We start from the raw sequence: 17198 nt of genomic DNA, 5'->3' as shown, positions 1-17198 counted from the left end.
GCTGAAATAGCACTTAGTCTTGCAGGTCCCTGAAAGAAAGGTGTTCAGATCTTGCCCAAAATCATACAGTTCTGCCTCTGCCAGCTGCAAAGGAAACAAATGCCTTGGCAGGGCATCAGCCCAAAGACCCAGAGGTTGATTACATGTGTTATTTCTATCAAGTGCCAGTGTAAACCAAAATGTGTCTGCCTTGCTGTAGAAAATGTCCCATACCTGTCCTGAGTTCAACAAAAAGGCTACAGAATCTTGTTCTTCCTGATTTTTCCTTAATATGTGATTTTTTTTTTTTTTGTGTGTGTGGTCTTGACTTCACACTACACAGTCAAGTTAAAAGTACCAGAACATGAAGTAGGCAGAATGAGGCTGGATTAGCCCTTTCTTACTAGACATTGTGTGACTATCACCCCTCAGAGTCATACAGGAATGTGCTTGTGTCCACCAAATCTGACATGTGAATGCAAGTAGGACTTTGTACTTTTTATGGGTGTGTAGTATCAGTGAGACCTCATCAAACTCTGTCATTGGCATTTTTCCATCTTCAGGTCAAAGCAGCTGGCAAGAAGCCCTATCTCCTGTGCAATTGTGAAAATATTGTGTGTGTTGATGGTGGGAAATAAATATTGCTTTTATAATTCTGCTCTTTTTTCCTGTCACAGTTACAAAATTCTGCATTACTCTTACAAGGTTAATCAACAACTTTTTAACTTTTCCAGATGTTACTCAGGTTTCTCTTAATGTGGCATTTTTTCTTTCTTATTTCCAAGAACAATGAAAGAGCAAACTAGACAAATCTGCATTTGTGGCTGCAACATTCTACTGAGGAGAGCAGAATATCTTTACAATACGTAAGTACTAGCAGCATGTAATTTCAAAGAGAAATTACACATTGCTCAAAATAACCTCTTACAGGCTAAGACAAGGCTTAGAAAGAGGTGGTTATATAATATCTTCATTAGACCTTTGCTCATATAGTTCTGTAATCAGCAGACATATTTGCCTCTAAAAGGTCAGTTGATCTTTATTGTGCTATGAATCCCAGCTGCCTCTGAACTAATATAAAGCTTTCTGAATTGTTCTCAGTGTAAGACGTTCTTCATAAATCTAAGTCGCTCTCTGGAGGGTCTGCAACCCTTGCTAATTAAGGCACCAGCTTAAAACTGGAACCAGTGAGAGATAACATACATAGAAAGTAAGAATATTTCGACTATAGTAACCAGAGAACATTCACATTTACACTGTCGAGTCTTTAATCCCCTTTGAAAAGAAATGAGGTGCTCTAGACCTTTATTAAACATAGATACATTCCTTCACAATAGGAAAAACAGCTGATTTCTCAAAGACTAAAAACATTAATTTAAACACATACCACAAGCAAATATTTTCATAAAACAGTTTTATGCCTCTCTGCTTTATCTGAGTGACAATGAACATTAAATACGCAGTACCAATAAATGGTAACCACCCACAGAAGCAAAGAAAGGAATACTTTCAGCTAAGGGGAAAGAAAATAATATAATGTAAAGGGTCAATTTATGATTATAAGGTCTCTAGTCTCTTTGAAATAACACAATATAAAATCTGTTTCAAAGATTCAGTCCTTAAGCACCAAATTCTTTTGCATCTTGTACCTCTATGAAAAGGAAAAGTAAAGTAGAAATAGTGATCACAATACAGATTTACAATGTGCCTTCAGGCTTATGCAGTAAACCATTCTGACAGACTTGCAAATCCTTATTTTACACTATTGTAGCTGTGTGCATTTATTTTGAAGATTTCAAAACTCTTCCAGGTACTGAAAGTACCTGCAAAAAAGAAACAACTCTCATGCAGGCACAGCTTACTGACAGGTTCTTACCAGACACAGGCCCAGAAGTCACCAGAGTGCAGTGAGACTGAGAGATTTGAATCTAAATAGAGTGAATCATAAAACCATAGAAAGGTTTGGTTTGGAAGGGACCTTAAAAATCACCTAGTTCCAACCCCTTTGCCTTGGGCAGAAGCACCTTCTACTAGACCAGCTTGCTAAAATCTCCATCCAACCTGGCCTTGAACACTTCCAGGGAGGGCACATCCGCAGCTTCTCTGGGCAGCCTCACACCAGAGAATACCAGAGGCTGGAAGAGTTACAGGGCTTTGCAGCAAGGATTCCTTATCTATAAGTGGAGTGGGAGAGAGATGCATGCAAGCCCAACAGTGCACAAATTTTCCTTGGGCTGCTTTTCCCCGGATTGAGTTTAACTTCACATGCAGGGCCAGTCCAAGATGGATTTGACTGAGGATTTTCTACCAAAATTATGAAAAATGCTAGCAATAACAAAAAATTAAGCTTTCTGCAAAATATTTTGATTTCTCTTGCAAATTCTTGCTAATAATTTAGAAAATTAAAATTAAGCATTCAGGTGCAAGAAAACCCATCTGAAACTACAATATTGTGTTTTCTGTCTTATATGTTTCATTTTGGATCACTTGCATAAAATACTAAGATGCATTTCACTATCCACTTTGTGGCAATCATGTTAAGAGCCTCTATTTTCTACTGTGGGCTAATGAAGCGCTGCAGTTCCTTGCAGGGCTGATTTCACTGTTGGTGATTATGGGAGCCAGTAGCCAGCAAGGATTCCAGACCCATGATGAAGACTTGAGGCTTGAGAGGCACAGCCCACACATCCATAGGGTAAGGCAGCAGAGTCACATTAGAGCTATCTGCTTTGAGTTAGTTCATGTAACCCAAAGGATGCATATTCAAATGAATATTCAAATGGAATATTCAAATGTTTTCAAAATTTAATCTGTATTGGAGAGAAAATGTCAGAATTTCCAACACAAATGTTTGAAATTTCCCTCAGCATATCGACTGTGAACTATTTATGAAATCATCAAAATAGTCATTGCTTAGATGCTTCCTGCCCAAGGAAAGGAGCTCATTTGTAATTGAATGAAAACATCCAAAGAACTCTTACTGCTTTCCAGGTTACACTGTGAAACAAATTGGATTTAATTTTCAGAGCTGACTTTTCCCTACATATTTTATTAGCAGATTAGCTGCTAAACTGAAAAATCCCTGTTTTCTGAGCAAGCTTCTGATGCAAGAGATCTTTTACCTTAGCTACTTTACGTTCAAACCAGAAACTTTAAATGAATCTTCAAGAGTGCACAGCTGTAATTGTCACCTATTTTATAAAAATTTGCATTAAGATCATATTCTGCCCATAGTATAACTAGTAAAATTATATCTAGTTTAAAGTCAGAAAAAGAAAAAAGCTAGTTCACAACATGTCTGCAAATGAGTAAATACTGACTTCTTGAATTCAAAATCTGAGTACATCCTTGCAATTTTACCAGAACTAGTTATATTTTATGCTTTTATCTAACATAACTGAAATTGGAGTGAATTAAGACTGTATTTCAGAGTATACATTCTAGAAATACTTGCAGTAAAAATATCTGTATAGCTCTGGGTGCTTTGGCATATAGCTTTGGGTGCTTTTCCATTAATTATGATTTTCTTTTTCCTTCTGGTCTTTCTTGTTCACTATCTTCAATTAGAAGTGCACAAGTATAAGTTTTGTTTCTCATGTTTCTCATATGTTTCTCACATACCAAATCTGATTTGGTATTCTTCACTTAAGTACATATTTCTGCTAATGTTGTTAATAAGAGCCTTTATCTCCAGGTTGCTTCTGTTCTCAGAAGCGAGTTGTTAGCCAGCGCCAGAATTTCTATTATATTTGGGAATCTTTATTGTATAAAAATGTCTGTCTGAAATCCACTATGCAGAAGACTAGATGCCATTACCCTAGACAGCCAGATATAAGGATGAACTCACTCAAATTTTTATTATGTAGAGACTTCTAAGAATGAAGACAAAACATCTTCAAGCACTATTTGGGGCTTAAGACTGGTTTAATCCGTCCTAGCAGAGACAGCCAGTATAAAGGAAAAGGCAGAAAAAAACAGAAGTGGCTGTAATTATGTTCCAAGAGGAAACTTGAACACTCCTGGGTGTGTTCACTGGGAAGCACATTTTGGTGTCTAAGCATAGAAAGTGCCTGCTGGGGCTTGATACCATTGCGTTGTACACGTGTTTTCTAAATGAACAGAAGCACACCAAAGAAATGCCAGGGTGCTACCATCAGCAGCTTCTCCTACTGGAAATAGGAGAAAAAGGCTCTCAAACTTGTCTAACTGCCCAGGCCAAAAGTGGTGACATAGTAATCAATTCCTTTCTCTTTTTTTGATAGAGCTGTCGCCAGAGAAATGGGTAGCTGAGGTCATTCCAGGTGCTGCCAGACTTAGGACACCTCCATTTAAGGGCATGTTCCTGGGTCTTCTGTTGAGCCTAATATACCTTCAAGTTCTATTGCTAATTCAATGGCTTTTGAAAGAAAGCAACTGATTATGTTTAGAAAGTTATGATCTTTCTAAAAAGTCTTTCAAGAGAAACACCTTTCTTTAAAGATGAGTTGAGCAGGGGTTCTAGACACATTTTCCGAAGGCATTATTAAACCAAGTCAAAAGTGATAGAAATGTCATCTAAATATGATATCATTAAAATAAATCATTAAGCCCAATAAATACTATAGAAATAATATACAAAGAAGACACAGCAATATTAATCATTAATATTTTCCCAATGAGGAAGTCCAATTTGTAGCTCAGCAGTAATGAACTGACTTGTTTACATCTGATATCTTTTTTTACACCAAAGCAATTTTTCTGTGTCACAGATAGTAGAATGATCAACCACAATACACCTACACAAGTGCAACATTTAAATACCAAAGTTCAAAAGAGAGAAAGAAACTGTCTTCTAGAAAAATAAAAGCTGATGGGATGATGTCTGGGAGAAAAGTGCTTTTCCATGGCAACCTTGAAAGGCTGCTCTATTCACCGAATGCCACTTCCCACTATGCTTCTATTAATCAAATACAAACTCCAATGAGTAGGAGATTGGATGATGAAGTAAACACCACAGATTTCATTTAAAAAATAATAAAGACTCCCTTAAAATATTCTGCTTACCTATGAGCGGGGAGACCTGCAAGCGATTATGAAAATTTGACACTTTTGGCATAACTGCATTTAGTAGTTTCAAGAAAATTCCATTTAGCCCATTTAGGAAAAAAATTAAATTGGCTTGAGCACAAAGTTGGACATTAAAGAGAACTTGTCCTCTGCTACTGTTATAAGTAATGCCTGACCACACAGAAATGGTAATTTTTTAACATTTCTCACACTGCCTCCAAAAAGGCAGTTCCCTCCAATCCATTTTCAAAGGCTGTGCTGCTAAATATTTAACAAACAGGGAGATTTTCACAGGGGTGTTCATAAATCGTGTATTCAGCCCTTGTTGACAGAAAAAAAAGTTTTAAAGGCCCTGGGGACTTAGAGACTGAGGGAGCTACAGTCATTCATTTCTTGCCTCTTTGCTTGAGCAGGTCATTCCTTTCTCCTTCAAAAAAATAGCTAATTTTCTAAAAGCTAGTGGTCTCTGCCCTGAGATGTATTTACATCTATTGTGCCTCCTATAAAACACAGAATCTTATAACAGTGCTGATTGGAAGGGCCCAGCCTTTTGAGGGAAATAGAGTCTAGGTGAGGTTACCTAGCACCCTGTCCAAACACATCTTGAAAACCACCTGTGGTGGGGATTCTAAACTTCTCTACAGAGGTTGCTTCAGCGATTGGTCCCTCTCACAAAAAAAAAAAATCTTATGTATAACGAGATTAATTCCCTCCTACTGCTAGTTGGACCTATTGTACCTTGTCTTCTCCATGTGGCTCCATAAGAAGAGAAAGACTCTGTCCTCTCCCTATTTTTTAAGTCCTGGACTCTTGTGAGGAGGTCCTCCTGAGCCTTCCCTTCTCCAGGAAGAAAAGACCTAACTTCTTTAGTCTTTCCTCATAGGGCAGGTTCCCCTTCTCACTACTTTGATCACATCTGTTGCCCTTCTTGGACTCTTACTAGCCTGTCTGCATCTTTTTTGAATTGCAGGGACCAGAATTGGACACAGTATCCCAGGTGCAGGGTTGTGCTCCTCCACCCTTCACATTTCTCCCTTAAAGACTGGAAAGATTCCCATCAGAACCATGCTTTGGAGTAAACCACAGAGCTCCACATTTCCTCTGACTCTCCATCACTGCAACACTTATATGTCATTCCTTTTTCCTGAGTGCAATCAAAAGGAAAAGGAGCTTTCTTAATAATAAAACTCTTAAACCATGTAATTATTCAAGTCTGGGGAGTTTAAATAAGAGCAGCAGCACCTGGTGGCTGGGCAATAGAGTGGGGAAGGAAAGGAGAGGAGAGATAACAAGGCAAGTAAGAACAGAATCAGCTCAATGAAGTGGATAACATTTTTATTTCAGAAGTAGCCAGTGCAGAGATGTGCAGAGAGAGAAACACAATACCTTGGTTCCCACTGCCTCCTTCTATCAAATCTTAAAACCACATTGTGAAATTATCTGTGACACAGATTATGTATTTCATCACTTCAAACAGTTATAATCCACAAAAACTGCCCGGTCTACCTTTTGGCTTGATCTCTGTAATTTCATCACCTATCGAGATTCAGGTACTTCAAAAAAACCAATCTGGCACCAAGTCAAGCCTGCCTAAACAACGCCACAATAAGCATTTCAGATCAATACAGCGGATATTATCTTATACCCTGAGCCAACAAATGACATGATCCTGGCTTTAGGTCCTCACCATATCCAGTCTCCCTAATATAAGACATAGGTAATCATTTTGGTTGTTTCCATCTCCCATTTCTGAGGGAACACTGGTTTAAGGTAATTTTTTAACAATAGTGCAGGTGGAGAATAATTTAATTCGATGTGACCTCCTGTCCCTTTTCAATACTGCATTTTTAACATATTTAGAATGGTTATAAGAATTTATACCAGCAGGTTTTGCCCTCTAGCGGAAGGTGAAGCAAAACACAACATGTAATTAGAAATTTACCATTCACAGATTGACCCTGGGGACACTGACTACGTGTTTACTGGGTGACTGGAGAGACAGCGAGTGAGTCACTGCATGTTATTCCTCATCCTAAAGGATGGGAAGTGGAAAGGGGAAAATCCAGGGAATGTTTATAGAATGGGTCTACCTGTTTGAAATGTCAGCTCTTTATCCTGTGTCTGCTGTGCTGTTTTCTGCCACTGCAAGTATTCATGACAATAAATTTAATAATTTCTTTTTTAAAACGTTATTACCTTAGACTTTGGTTGGGTGGTACAGGAAATAATAGGCAAATATCATTAGGAATTTTATCAGCATATACTGACTCAAATGTTAAATATTGATTATGAGAACTAAATCAAAATTAATCTTCCTTTGTTTATCAATGAATGTTAATATTATAGACCAAAACAGAAACATAAAAAAATTCTAACTGATGAATATTTGCTTTTGGGGTGAAAACAACTCTGTATTAAAATAGCCCAGTATTGACATCTGATTATTCTGTTTGCCAAAGAACCAGATATACCAAAAAATATGATATACCAAAAAATTACACTATCTTAGATACCTTCAGACACCTTTTTCCTGACTTATTCACTTTTCTATTCAAATTTCTGAGTTTTTAGCATTGTTTTCTTTAGCAGCAGTAAATACCCATTTTCCTTATAAAGAAATGGTTTTATTGGTCATAAAATCTGAGCATGAGGGATGAAATCAATTACTACTGCTTTAGAGAAGAAATAGTTTGAATGAAAAGTGGTGGGAGCCTGTCTTAGCTGGTCTAGAGAAAGCCAGACCCAACATAAGCTGTGTCAAGGAAAGGAAAAGTTGTAATATCTCCAAGGAAGTCGGACACACAGGGCTCATGTGAGATACATCTCCCATAGCTCTTGCCAGCACTGAATCCTAATGACTCATCTGAATTCTGCCTAGAATTAAAAGGATAACAGCCTACACAGATCTTGAATCACACTATAGCTGATGCTCACCTTGTTGTACAAAGAGTTGTGTCTGTAAGGGCTATAAGGATTCTCATGAACATCACACACAATGGAAGTGGCTGAAAGCCCAGGATTTGGACAGTTGGTAAAGGACTTGGATGGAAGACACAAAGGGGACTTAGTTGGAGGGATCAGTTATGTTGGATACAGAGGGTATAGGATGCAATCTTCAATGAAAAAAAGAAAAGTAAACAGAAACTAATTAATGGGTGCAAAAAAAGAAGTTGGGCAGAAAGCAAAGTGCTTGTCTTGCATGGTTTTATGTCTCATAGATCTTGATGATTAACCAGGAAAGGTACTGAACTTTCATGCCAATACAATTGATCTATACTAGACATTTTCATTGGCATGAAAGTGCCCACATAAAAACCTGCAGTAGATGTCCCATTAAACCAGTTATACTTTGACTGAGGTCCAGTGCATTTCCCTCCTGCAGCTCAACTGGTGCTCAAGCTACAGAAAAGAAAATCCCTAAATGATCCTGTGCAAGGATAAAATGACCATGTTTGGGGGATTTAATAAAACAGGAACAAAACCAATGTAAAAACGGTGTTTGAAAGGTACAAAAGACAGCTGTATCTGTATATGAGCAGGAGCACACAGGGTTTTTAGCAAGACTCCAACAAGACTTCTGACACATTTAAGTGTTAAACCACTTAAAGATGTATAGACAATATTTTTTGCTGCTCTAAGTTGTCAGTAGTTAATAGTGTTCCTGGTTAAGAAAACCCAATATGTATGCTCTTTTTGCACCTAAGGATGAAAGCCTTTTTAAAAAGAGATTTTCAAAAGAATTGGGATAGAGTCAAGGAGGCATACCCAGGCTTTGGCACACATCTTGCAGTTAGATTTTGTCAAGGCTGTTGACATAATACATCCTGGATTCTCAGTTGGCTGGTTGTCTAGACCAGCAACTCCACTGTGCTGTGCCTTTGAGCCAAAGAACCAGAAAATTTGTGACAAGAGCTGTGATTAGTTCCAGCAGAAACTAATGCATCGCCCACCAAAAGAGTGAGCACGAGGAAAGAGAGGATCAGAGCCCAGCAGCAGCCCAGCCACTTCACACCAGCCCAGCCACTTCACACCAGCCTTGCCTCCTGCCTTGCCTCTTCAAAGGCCTGCTCCTATTAATGCTAAACCTTTGCAAACAGGTCACACAGGTTCACGCCAAATGGAGCCAATATCTCTTTAGTTCATCCTTATCATTCTATTTCCTTTGCCCAAAGTAATTTATTTTTTAAATACAAAGCAGTCTGTAAACATTCTTCCTAATAAATTTTGCAAGCACATGAATTGTCTAACATTGCTTATGAGTCATTTTATATTATTATGTAGCAAAATGCTTAACTTTCCTCCAAAAAAATTGCTTCCCCAATTTCAATTTCAAATTAAAATCTTCATAAAGCTGTCAAATCAGCACTGATACAGATTTTTTCCAGTTCCAATATATTTCATGGTTCTTTTTTGAACAAAGTGGAGCATACATAATTCCTGGAATGCTACTGATATGTACTAAGAGGAAAAAATTCTTTCTCATGATGGGAAAAATACAATCTCCAGTAAAGTCATCTAAAAATGTGGGAAGCTTAATACTGTTGGATTGGAACCTCAAAAACGTTACACTCTGTCTGTAAAAAGTGTTCGAGGGGTGGATATCCAGCCAGTAACAGTAATACCAGTCGTATAAGCCCTCAGGGGAAAACAAAAAAAAAGAAAAGCTGGTAGCATATGCTAACATGAAGGAAAAAAAGCCAAAATAAACTGGGGATTTTCCTTGGTTTATAAATTTTATTGGCACATGAGTCTAAATCTATATACACTGTGCCCAGAACACAGATGATGAAAGATATCTGTGAGCTGAACTACATCCTTTTCAGATTATCTTTGCTAATTTAGATAGTTTTTTCTCTGTTAATTACTTTGGATTATCTGCACGAGATCATCTACCTGTTAAAGGAAAAACTATTCCTTTCTAAAGGAAATTGACTTTTCCACATGGCGACATTTCTCAATGAAATGAAAAATAAACAAGCTACTCTCTGGTGTGCAGAGCACACAGCGTGTTCAACAGAGGGATGTGAAGCTGAAGGTCAGCAGTTACAGCTGGCTGCATCATTATGTCTCAAACTGAATGTCACCCACATAGTCACCAGTGCCCAGTGTCACACTGAGAGGTTTGGCAGGGCAGGGAGGTACTGCAGAGGTCTAAGAAAAATCAAAAGAGAAAAATTAATAAAGCTGATGCCATCTGGAATCACATCTACCCTCTACCCTCCTCAAAGATGCAGTCTGAAAGGGTCTGTCCTTTCAAGATGGGCTACTTGAAGGAAAGGTGGCAACGTTACCTAGAGAGGTTGTTGTTGGCAACAGTATTAGAAAGAAAGGAAAAGAAAACTCAGAGAGAGAGAGAGAGAATAGAAATGTAAGAGCTGAACTTCCCAGCATAACTGGGAAAATCTGCAAAGAAAAACAGGGAAAATCTTAAATGTATGATCACTTTGGCCCACAGCCACAATCAATGCCTCCTAAATTCTTATCTGGGGACAGATTAACACAGCTCTTCCACAGAGAACAGAATGCCTAACTTCCAGTCTCCTAGCTTTATTTCCCAGCTCTTATATCCCATGCAAGCAGTAAATTTACCCAATTTGGGGGGAATATTGGTAGGAAAAACTCCCCCCCTTTAGAAGTCAGCCAGCATGCAGCCAAAAATGCTTTTACTGAGAGCAGGTGAAGGAGGAAAATGAGTCATTAGTCTTTACAGGCTAAAAAGCCCACAGTTAGAGACAACCAGAGCAATTTTCAAGCTGTTGTCTTGGCACCAAGCCCAGTTGCACAGTCAGTGCTGTAGCCCTCCTACAGGCACTAAAATCCTTCAGGAAAGTTTCACAGGTGCTGAAAGATTGTGAATATCCTCACTTGGGCATCCAAGTCCCCTCCACCCACAAGGGATATAATATCAGTACCATGAACATGCTCTGGGAGGCAGGAGCTGAAATTAAGAGCATATGCTGTCTTGTTTGGCACTTCAGTGTTTTCCCTAGATCTGCATATTATTATACTATTAATTGTTCTATGAGACCACAGCGAGAATCATATAGCCATTTCTCACACAAACAAAACCAGTTTTTTGTTAAGTGAATCCATTTGAATACAAGCCATTACTTCTTTTTTCAGAACAAAGATGTCTTTAAAAAGATCTAAATAACACATATTTTACAGCAACTTGTAATATTACTTAGCTTAGGACAAAGATACCAATTTAGCAGTACTATAACGCATACAACATAATTCATTTACATAAAGGAAGCAAAACTGAACCTATTAATTGTGAAATCAACTTTTCTATCTAAAGACAATGCAGTATTTTTTTGTTCATTTTAATGCATAGCTTTCATATAAATAACTTTGCCTTCTATTGTAACAACAACATCAGACTTATTATGCTGTCAGTATTTCAGTAATATGTGCCACAAGTAATTTATAAAGTGTAAGTTGATTGGTTTCCACAGTTAGCTTCAAATGTCATAATGCTTCAAGCCCTGGCAATAACCCCAGGTTTGTATTTGTCTGAAAAGAGAAAGTTTGGTAAACTTTCATCAGTGAAGCTATAGCCAGCATAATCAGTGTCCAGCCCTGATGAAAGGGAGGTCTCAACTGCCCCTGACCTTACAGGAAGGCTCTGCTGAGGGGGCCTAGGGTAAAAGCTCTGCAGTAAAGTGTCCAGATAACTCTCCTGCTGTTTCATCCCAGGAAAATGGCAGCACAGCACTTTGGAATATGAAGACTTTCAGTAATTTAAAGCACAAATAACTCACTATCAACTCACCTGTAGTCACTGAACTCAAATATTCGCTGTCAACCTCAAAAGTTGAAAGTCAAACTGAAAATCACTATTTTTATTAATTTTTTCTTATATTTTATATAAACTCTACATTCTATGGAAACCTATGTGTTGCTGGAACCCATTCATACCACAATTATTTTCCTCTGTACTGCTGCAGTACTCTTGAGGAGTTCTTGGATTTTCTACATCAAATCAGAGCTATGGGGAGGAATGGAAAGAGCTAAAATCAAATTCTTAATTAAATTCTGTTTTAAAAGGAAGAAGACGGGGCTGCCATTGCAAAAATGTCTAATGTGAGTAGAGAAGCACAGGAGTAAGAGAAATTCAATTAGTAAGGTATTTTATTCACATTGTGTCTGACAAGAGGATTATTGGCTTCATTTTACTTCCCTCCAGATGGAAGATTTGGAACACACTGGATGGGTTAAAAACAAACTCTTACAGGGAGATTCAAATTGTGTATCATATTTAAGGGTTTTTTCCCAATAATGGACACAAGCACAAATACATGAGGAAAGGCTGTCACAGGCATTTATCTGGAGTCTCTCTGAGATAATGCCTCATACAGGTCAGCACAGTCCAAGACGTGTGTTTGCAAAGTGATCCTACAGCTTCATGCAGAGGGCTGTGGGAGAAGACAGCATCTTTGTGGTACACCACCATCACGTGTGGTACAACTGTACCCTCAGTGGAGGGACATGGACATGGGCATGGACCTGGGGAGGTATGGACCTGGGACACTGGAAGTGAAACAGAAACACACTGGGGCTCCTCTGCAGTCTGTCTTGGAGTGGAAGTTGTGACCCTTGCCCAGTCCTCGCTGACATTTCCCTTCAGAGAGGATTCAGGTCCTGTGCTTCCCTGTCAAACAGATTCTATCATATGATATAGACATCTGTTTGACAGGGAAGCCCAGGATTTCAATCCTCTTTTTTACAATGTTTCTTACAGATGTCATGAAAAGCTCCTCTCCTCAACATACAGGTTTTTACAACACCAAAAAAAATGGCCCTGTGGAAAGCCCAGCTGCCCATCTCAGCCTGAAGACTTTCCTTTAGGAGCCAGGTGCCTCTTGGGCACCTCATCTCACTTTGCAAAAACAAAAAAGAAGAGACAGGAGCAAAACAAGGATCTATGTTTATTCTTTCATCTTTAGGGAAATTAGCTGAGGCTACAAAATCCTTCAGAGTGAGAGCTACTCACCTGCTCAATATTTTGATCACTGATTTCTTCAAGGTACTTTTTAAAAGGATTGGGCTGATAGGGCTCCTCCTTTTGCTGTGCACTCTTTCCTTTCACCAGCACGGGACGAATAACACCAGGTTTTGTCTTGACCCATAGCACACCCAGGAGAGAAGAGATGGAAGAAGAATCACATAAAACACCTTACCATTTACAGAATATTTGTTAGACAAGTCAATTCTGGTGGGGCTGTACTGACTATATTTTAAAAAATTTTCTTAATGACATGTTTCACCACCAAAATTATTCAGGTGTCATGCTGCCTGCACTACTTCTAATACAGATAGTGGGAAAAAGTGCCAAGAGCTGCTTTTAGGCACAGAACTTCATCACTGGCATGTGTTTATTACTGACAAAAAATAGCTACAGAGCTGTCAGACCATGGTTTGTGGGTTTTGCTGGCTGGTTTTTTTTCTGGCTGTTCAGCTGCAGCTTGATAAGTTCAAGTCACACTTTGTGCACAGCCACACATCTGCTTTCACACTGGGCTCCTCAAAACAGTAACTGTGAAGGAAGGAAGGACAACCTGTGATGCTGTTAGCTTACACCCAGGCAGAAGCATGTTAGGAAAAGTCTTACTGGGGAATAATACCAGTGATTGCATGCTGGATTTTATAGAGTCATAAAGTCAGTGAATCACACAGGATGGAAAAGACCCTTATAATCATTGAGTCCACCCATAAACCTACTACTGCCAAGTTCATAACTAGACCATGTACCTGAGCACTCCATCTACACATCGTTTAAATACCTGCAGAATATTATGTCCAATGAGTGGAAATTTTAAGACTGAGTACCAGAAGTGGAGACATACTATTGATTTCAGGTACTGTAAATTATACACGTCGAATAGAATATTTTTGATTGGAAAAGGCCTCTAAGATAATAGAATCTCACCAATGACCTACTACTGCCAAGTCCACCAGTAAACTATATCACTAAAACCCACATCTACACATCTTTTAAATTCTTCCAAGGATGATAGTTCAACCTCTTCCCTGTGCAGCCTGAAGAAACTCTTCTTAATGAGAAGAAGAATAATACTCTCAGTATAAACCTTCCCTGACATGACTTGAGGCCACTTCCTCTTGACTTACCACTACCTTGCTACAGTCCCCTTTCAGGCACTTGTAGACAGTGATAAGGTCTCCCCTGAGCCTCCTCCTCTCCAGGCTGAACACCCCCAGCTCCCTCAGCTGCTCCTCACAGCACTTGTGCTCCAGACCCTTCCCCAGCTCCGCTGCCCTTCCCTGGACTCACTGCAGCCCCTCAATGTCTTTCTCACAGTGAGGGGCCCAGAACTGGACCCAGTGCTGGAGCTGTGGCCTCAGCAGTGCTGAGTGCAGGGGGACAATCCCTGCCCTGCTCCTGCTGGCCACACTATTGCTGAGACAGGCCAGGGTGCCACTGGCCCTCCTGGCCACCTGGGCACACTCTGGATCATGTTCAGCTGCTGCTGACCAGCACCCCCAGGTCCTTTCCCAGCCTGTAGCTCTGCATGGGGCTGTTGTGACCCAAGGGCAGGACCCAGCACTCAGCCTTGTTGAATACAATTGGCCTCAGCCCATCTACCCAGCCTGTCCAGACCCCTCTGCACAGAACCCTCCTACCCAGAAGATCAACACCCAACTTGCAAACTGGCTGAGGGTGCATTAAATCCTCTCTTACAGATCATCAATAAAGATACTAAGCAGAACGGGCTTCAATACTGAGCCTTGGGGAACACCCTTTGTGAACAGCCACCCACCAGACTAAACTCCACTCCCCACCACTCTCCGAGCCTGGCCATCCAGCCAGTTCTTCTCTCCACCTCCCTCTGAGGTTTCCCTGGCTCAGGAAGCCCCTCTGTGCACCCCACTGCAATGCTCCACTGCCAGTCATGCCAGCACTAGAGCCATTCACCTCGGTGACAGAGTGACAGTATCTTTAAGAGTTCAGTTGGAAAAGTACAATTTTAGAGGATCTGATCAGCATGGATATGTGATACCCATCATTTCAGACAAATTGGATTATTTCACCAAGAAAAAATTCCTTAGTTGTCAACCAGTCAACCAAAAAATTTGACTATTACCTTCTCAATTTAGTATATCTGTGATTTTTTTTTTATTCTTACTGTAAAATCTGACAAGACGAATTGTGGCATAAATTCTAAATAGAGGCTAAGGGATAATTTTAAAATAGACATGCTCAGTGAGCCAAGAAAAGGAAGAAAAACTCCACTTTCTCACTGGAATTTTAAAAGTAGTCAAGTCTTCCAAGATCTGTGATTGAATTTAAACTTTTAAATGAGTCCGTTATATTCTCTTCTGTTATGACTAACTCATAGAAAATAAGTGGTCTCTGTCACAACTGATGAAGGTAACAACAGGACTGCTGCTGAGCTCCTTCTGTGGCTGCAGCACAGAGAGGCAGCTTGCCCAGCTGGGACTGAGAAATAAGTGTTGTCACAGCTCCCCATTCTCAGTATCCAGCTGGGTATAAAAATGCATAGAAGAAACTTGATTCACTATTAGATTTATTTATAAAATAAATATGTATACTCAATAACACCCTGCTGTCTATTTGCAAGAGCAATACACTTCATCAGTCAGTTTGGAAAAAGAGAAGTTCACTATGAAGTAAGCTTAAAATGATGCAGCTGAGATTGCTGGATGTAGCATGTAAACTGAGTCATGGATCACCTTAAAACAAGATCTGCAGGCATCCAGCAAGGACAAGGCAAGTGGGATGTCCATTGGAGGGGAGGCTCCATAGGGTGTTTTGTGCTCTGCTGCTGCCCTGGGAAAGGACAGAGCACAGCCCAGGTGTGAGGTGAAGGCAGCAGAGGCAGCACAACACTCCTGGGCACAGCAAGGCCCAGGGAGCAAAATATCTCCCCTTAGATTTGTATTTTCTACTCTCCCTCTTCTCCACAGATTGTGGCCCTTTCATTTATCTCATCAAGTAAGAAAAATATTCAGCTGATAGCAAAAAATCAGCCATGCAGTGATACTAATTTTTTTTAAAGAGTAGTAACTGTCAAGCTGGATCAAAAACATTTTCATTACAAAGATCAACTTTTTCAAAGATGCAGTGCTTATTTAGTGAATTTCTAGTCCATATTTCATGACTGTATCTTTGTAGGATTCACCAAAAGATACTTAGTTTTCTATCAATATTTCTGAAAAGCATCTGTAAAATGTCTGGATTTCAAATAAAGGTAAATATAAATTTAAAAAGAAAGGTACAGTTGTTATCAAGTCATTATTATGCAGACAAAGGACATGTGGTCTTTCTGGCACTCCTCCACACCATGTAACCATGCAATCAAAAGCCCATTGTGGTACCTAAATCATCAAGGATAAGCTACTCTCCTTTTGTAAGGAACCTCTTCCAAATGCATGCTGTAGAAATGCTTTTAAGGAAGCAGTTTCTAAACAACATCATGTACTCAAATGCTGACTGAGTCATGTGTTTATGTCTGACTCTGCTAACAGAATGACAGATATCAGCCAGCAACCAGAATTCTAAACACTTTATTAGCACCCTGACAAACTACATAAAATCTTTGATCCAAAACTAAGAACTTGAACTCTTTCTTTGATGACAAATGTCACAGCTGACATGCTGAGAAACAATCTAAAACTAAGTTTTGCCAAGGAAACCGTTGGTCTTCCTACGGAAACATAAAAAAATGGTAAAGGCTGTTATGGTAGCACTGGGCTGCCATCGTATGTGCACAGAACTTTCAGCAAAATACACAGGGCCAAGGCACAAGTTCCAGAGATGACCCATAATCAGTGACACTGACCCACTGCCAGGGCGTTCTCTGGCATGGGTTTGGCCCAGGTCAGCAAGGGCACAATTAGAAATAATCTACAGGCTGGTTTGGGGCGCCTCTCTATGGGCAGCATGGACAGGGCCACCCTCCCTCAGGAACAGAAGGTATTTTGCATGAAAATGAGCCTTGCATAATATCTGTCCAAAAGGTCAGAAGACTGGATGTTGGCAGAGGTATGAGCACGTTCACCTCTAATTTTTTCCCTTGTTATTATGACCCTGCCTGCCCCTGAGATCTTGCTGAAACTGGTGGGTCAGGTCCCAGTTGCAACCCCATTCCATCAGTGACAGAACAAGGGAGATTTGCTTGAAACAGAAA

The 17198-nt window shown here is 39.7% G+C and overlaps 1 protein-coding gene across 9 annotated transcripts in view; it reads right to left on the bottom strand.

Moving 5' to 3' along the window:
- The window catches only part of MLIP (muscular LMNA interacting protein), a 102921-nt gene that overhangs the window by 12052 nt on the left and 73671 nt on the right, over nucleotides 1-17198 (bottom strand). For all 9 annotated transcript variants that reach the window (XM_084203085.1, XM_084203086.1, XM_084203087.1 and 6 more), the window contains one exon: nucleotides 13022-13147. In XM_084203085.1, coding sequence (XP_084059211.1) covers nucleotides 13022-13147 — 126 coding nt within the window. The remainder of the gene's footprint in view (nucleotides 1-13021; nucleotides 13148-17198) is intronic.

The sequence above is a fragment of the Fringilla coelebs genome, assembly GCF_963513975.1.
Source record: "Fringilla coelebs genome assembly, chromosome: 3".
Lineage (NCBI taxonomy): Eukaryota > Metazoa > Chordata > Aves > Passeriformes > Fringillidae > Fringilla > Fringilla coelebs.
Note: the sequence above shows the minus strand (reverse complement) of the source record. Positions and strands in the feature narration are given on the sequence as shown.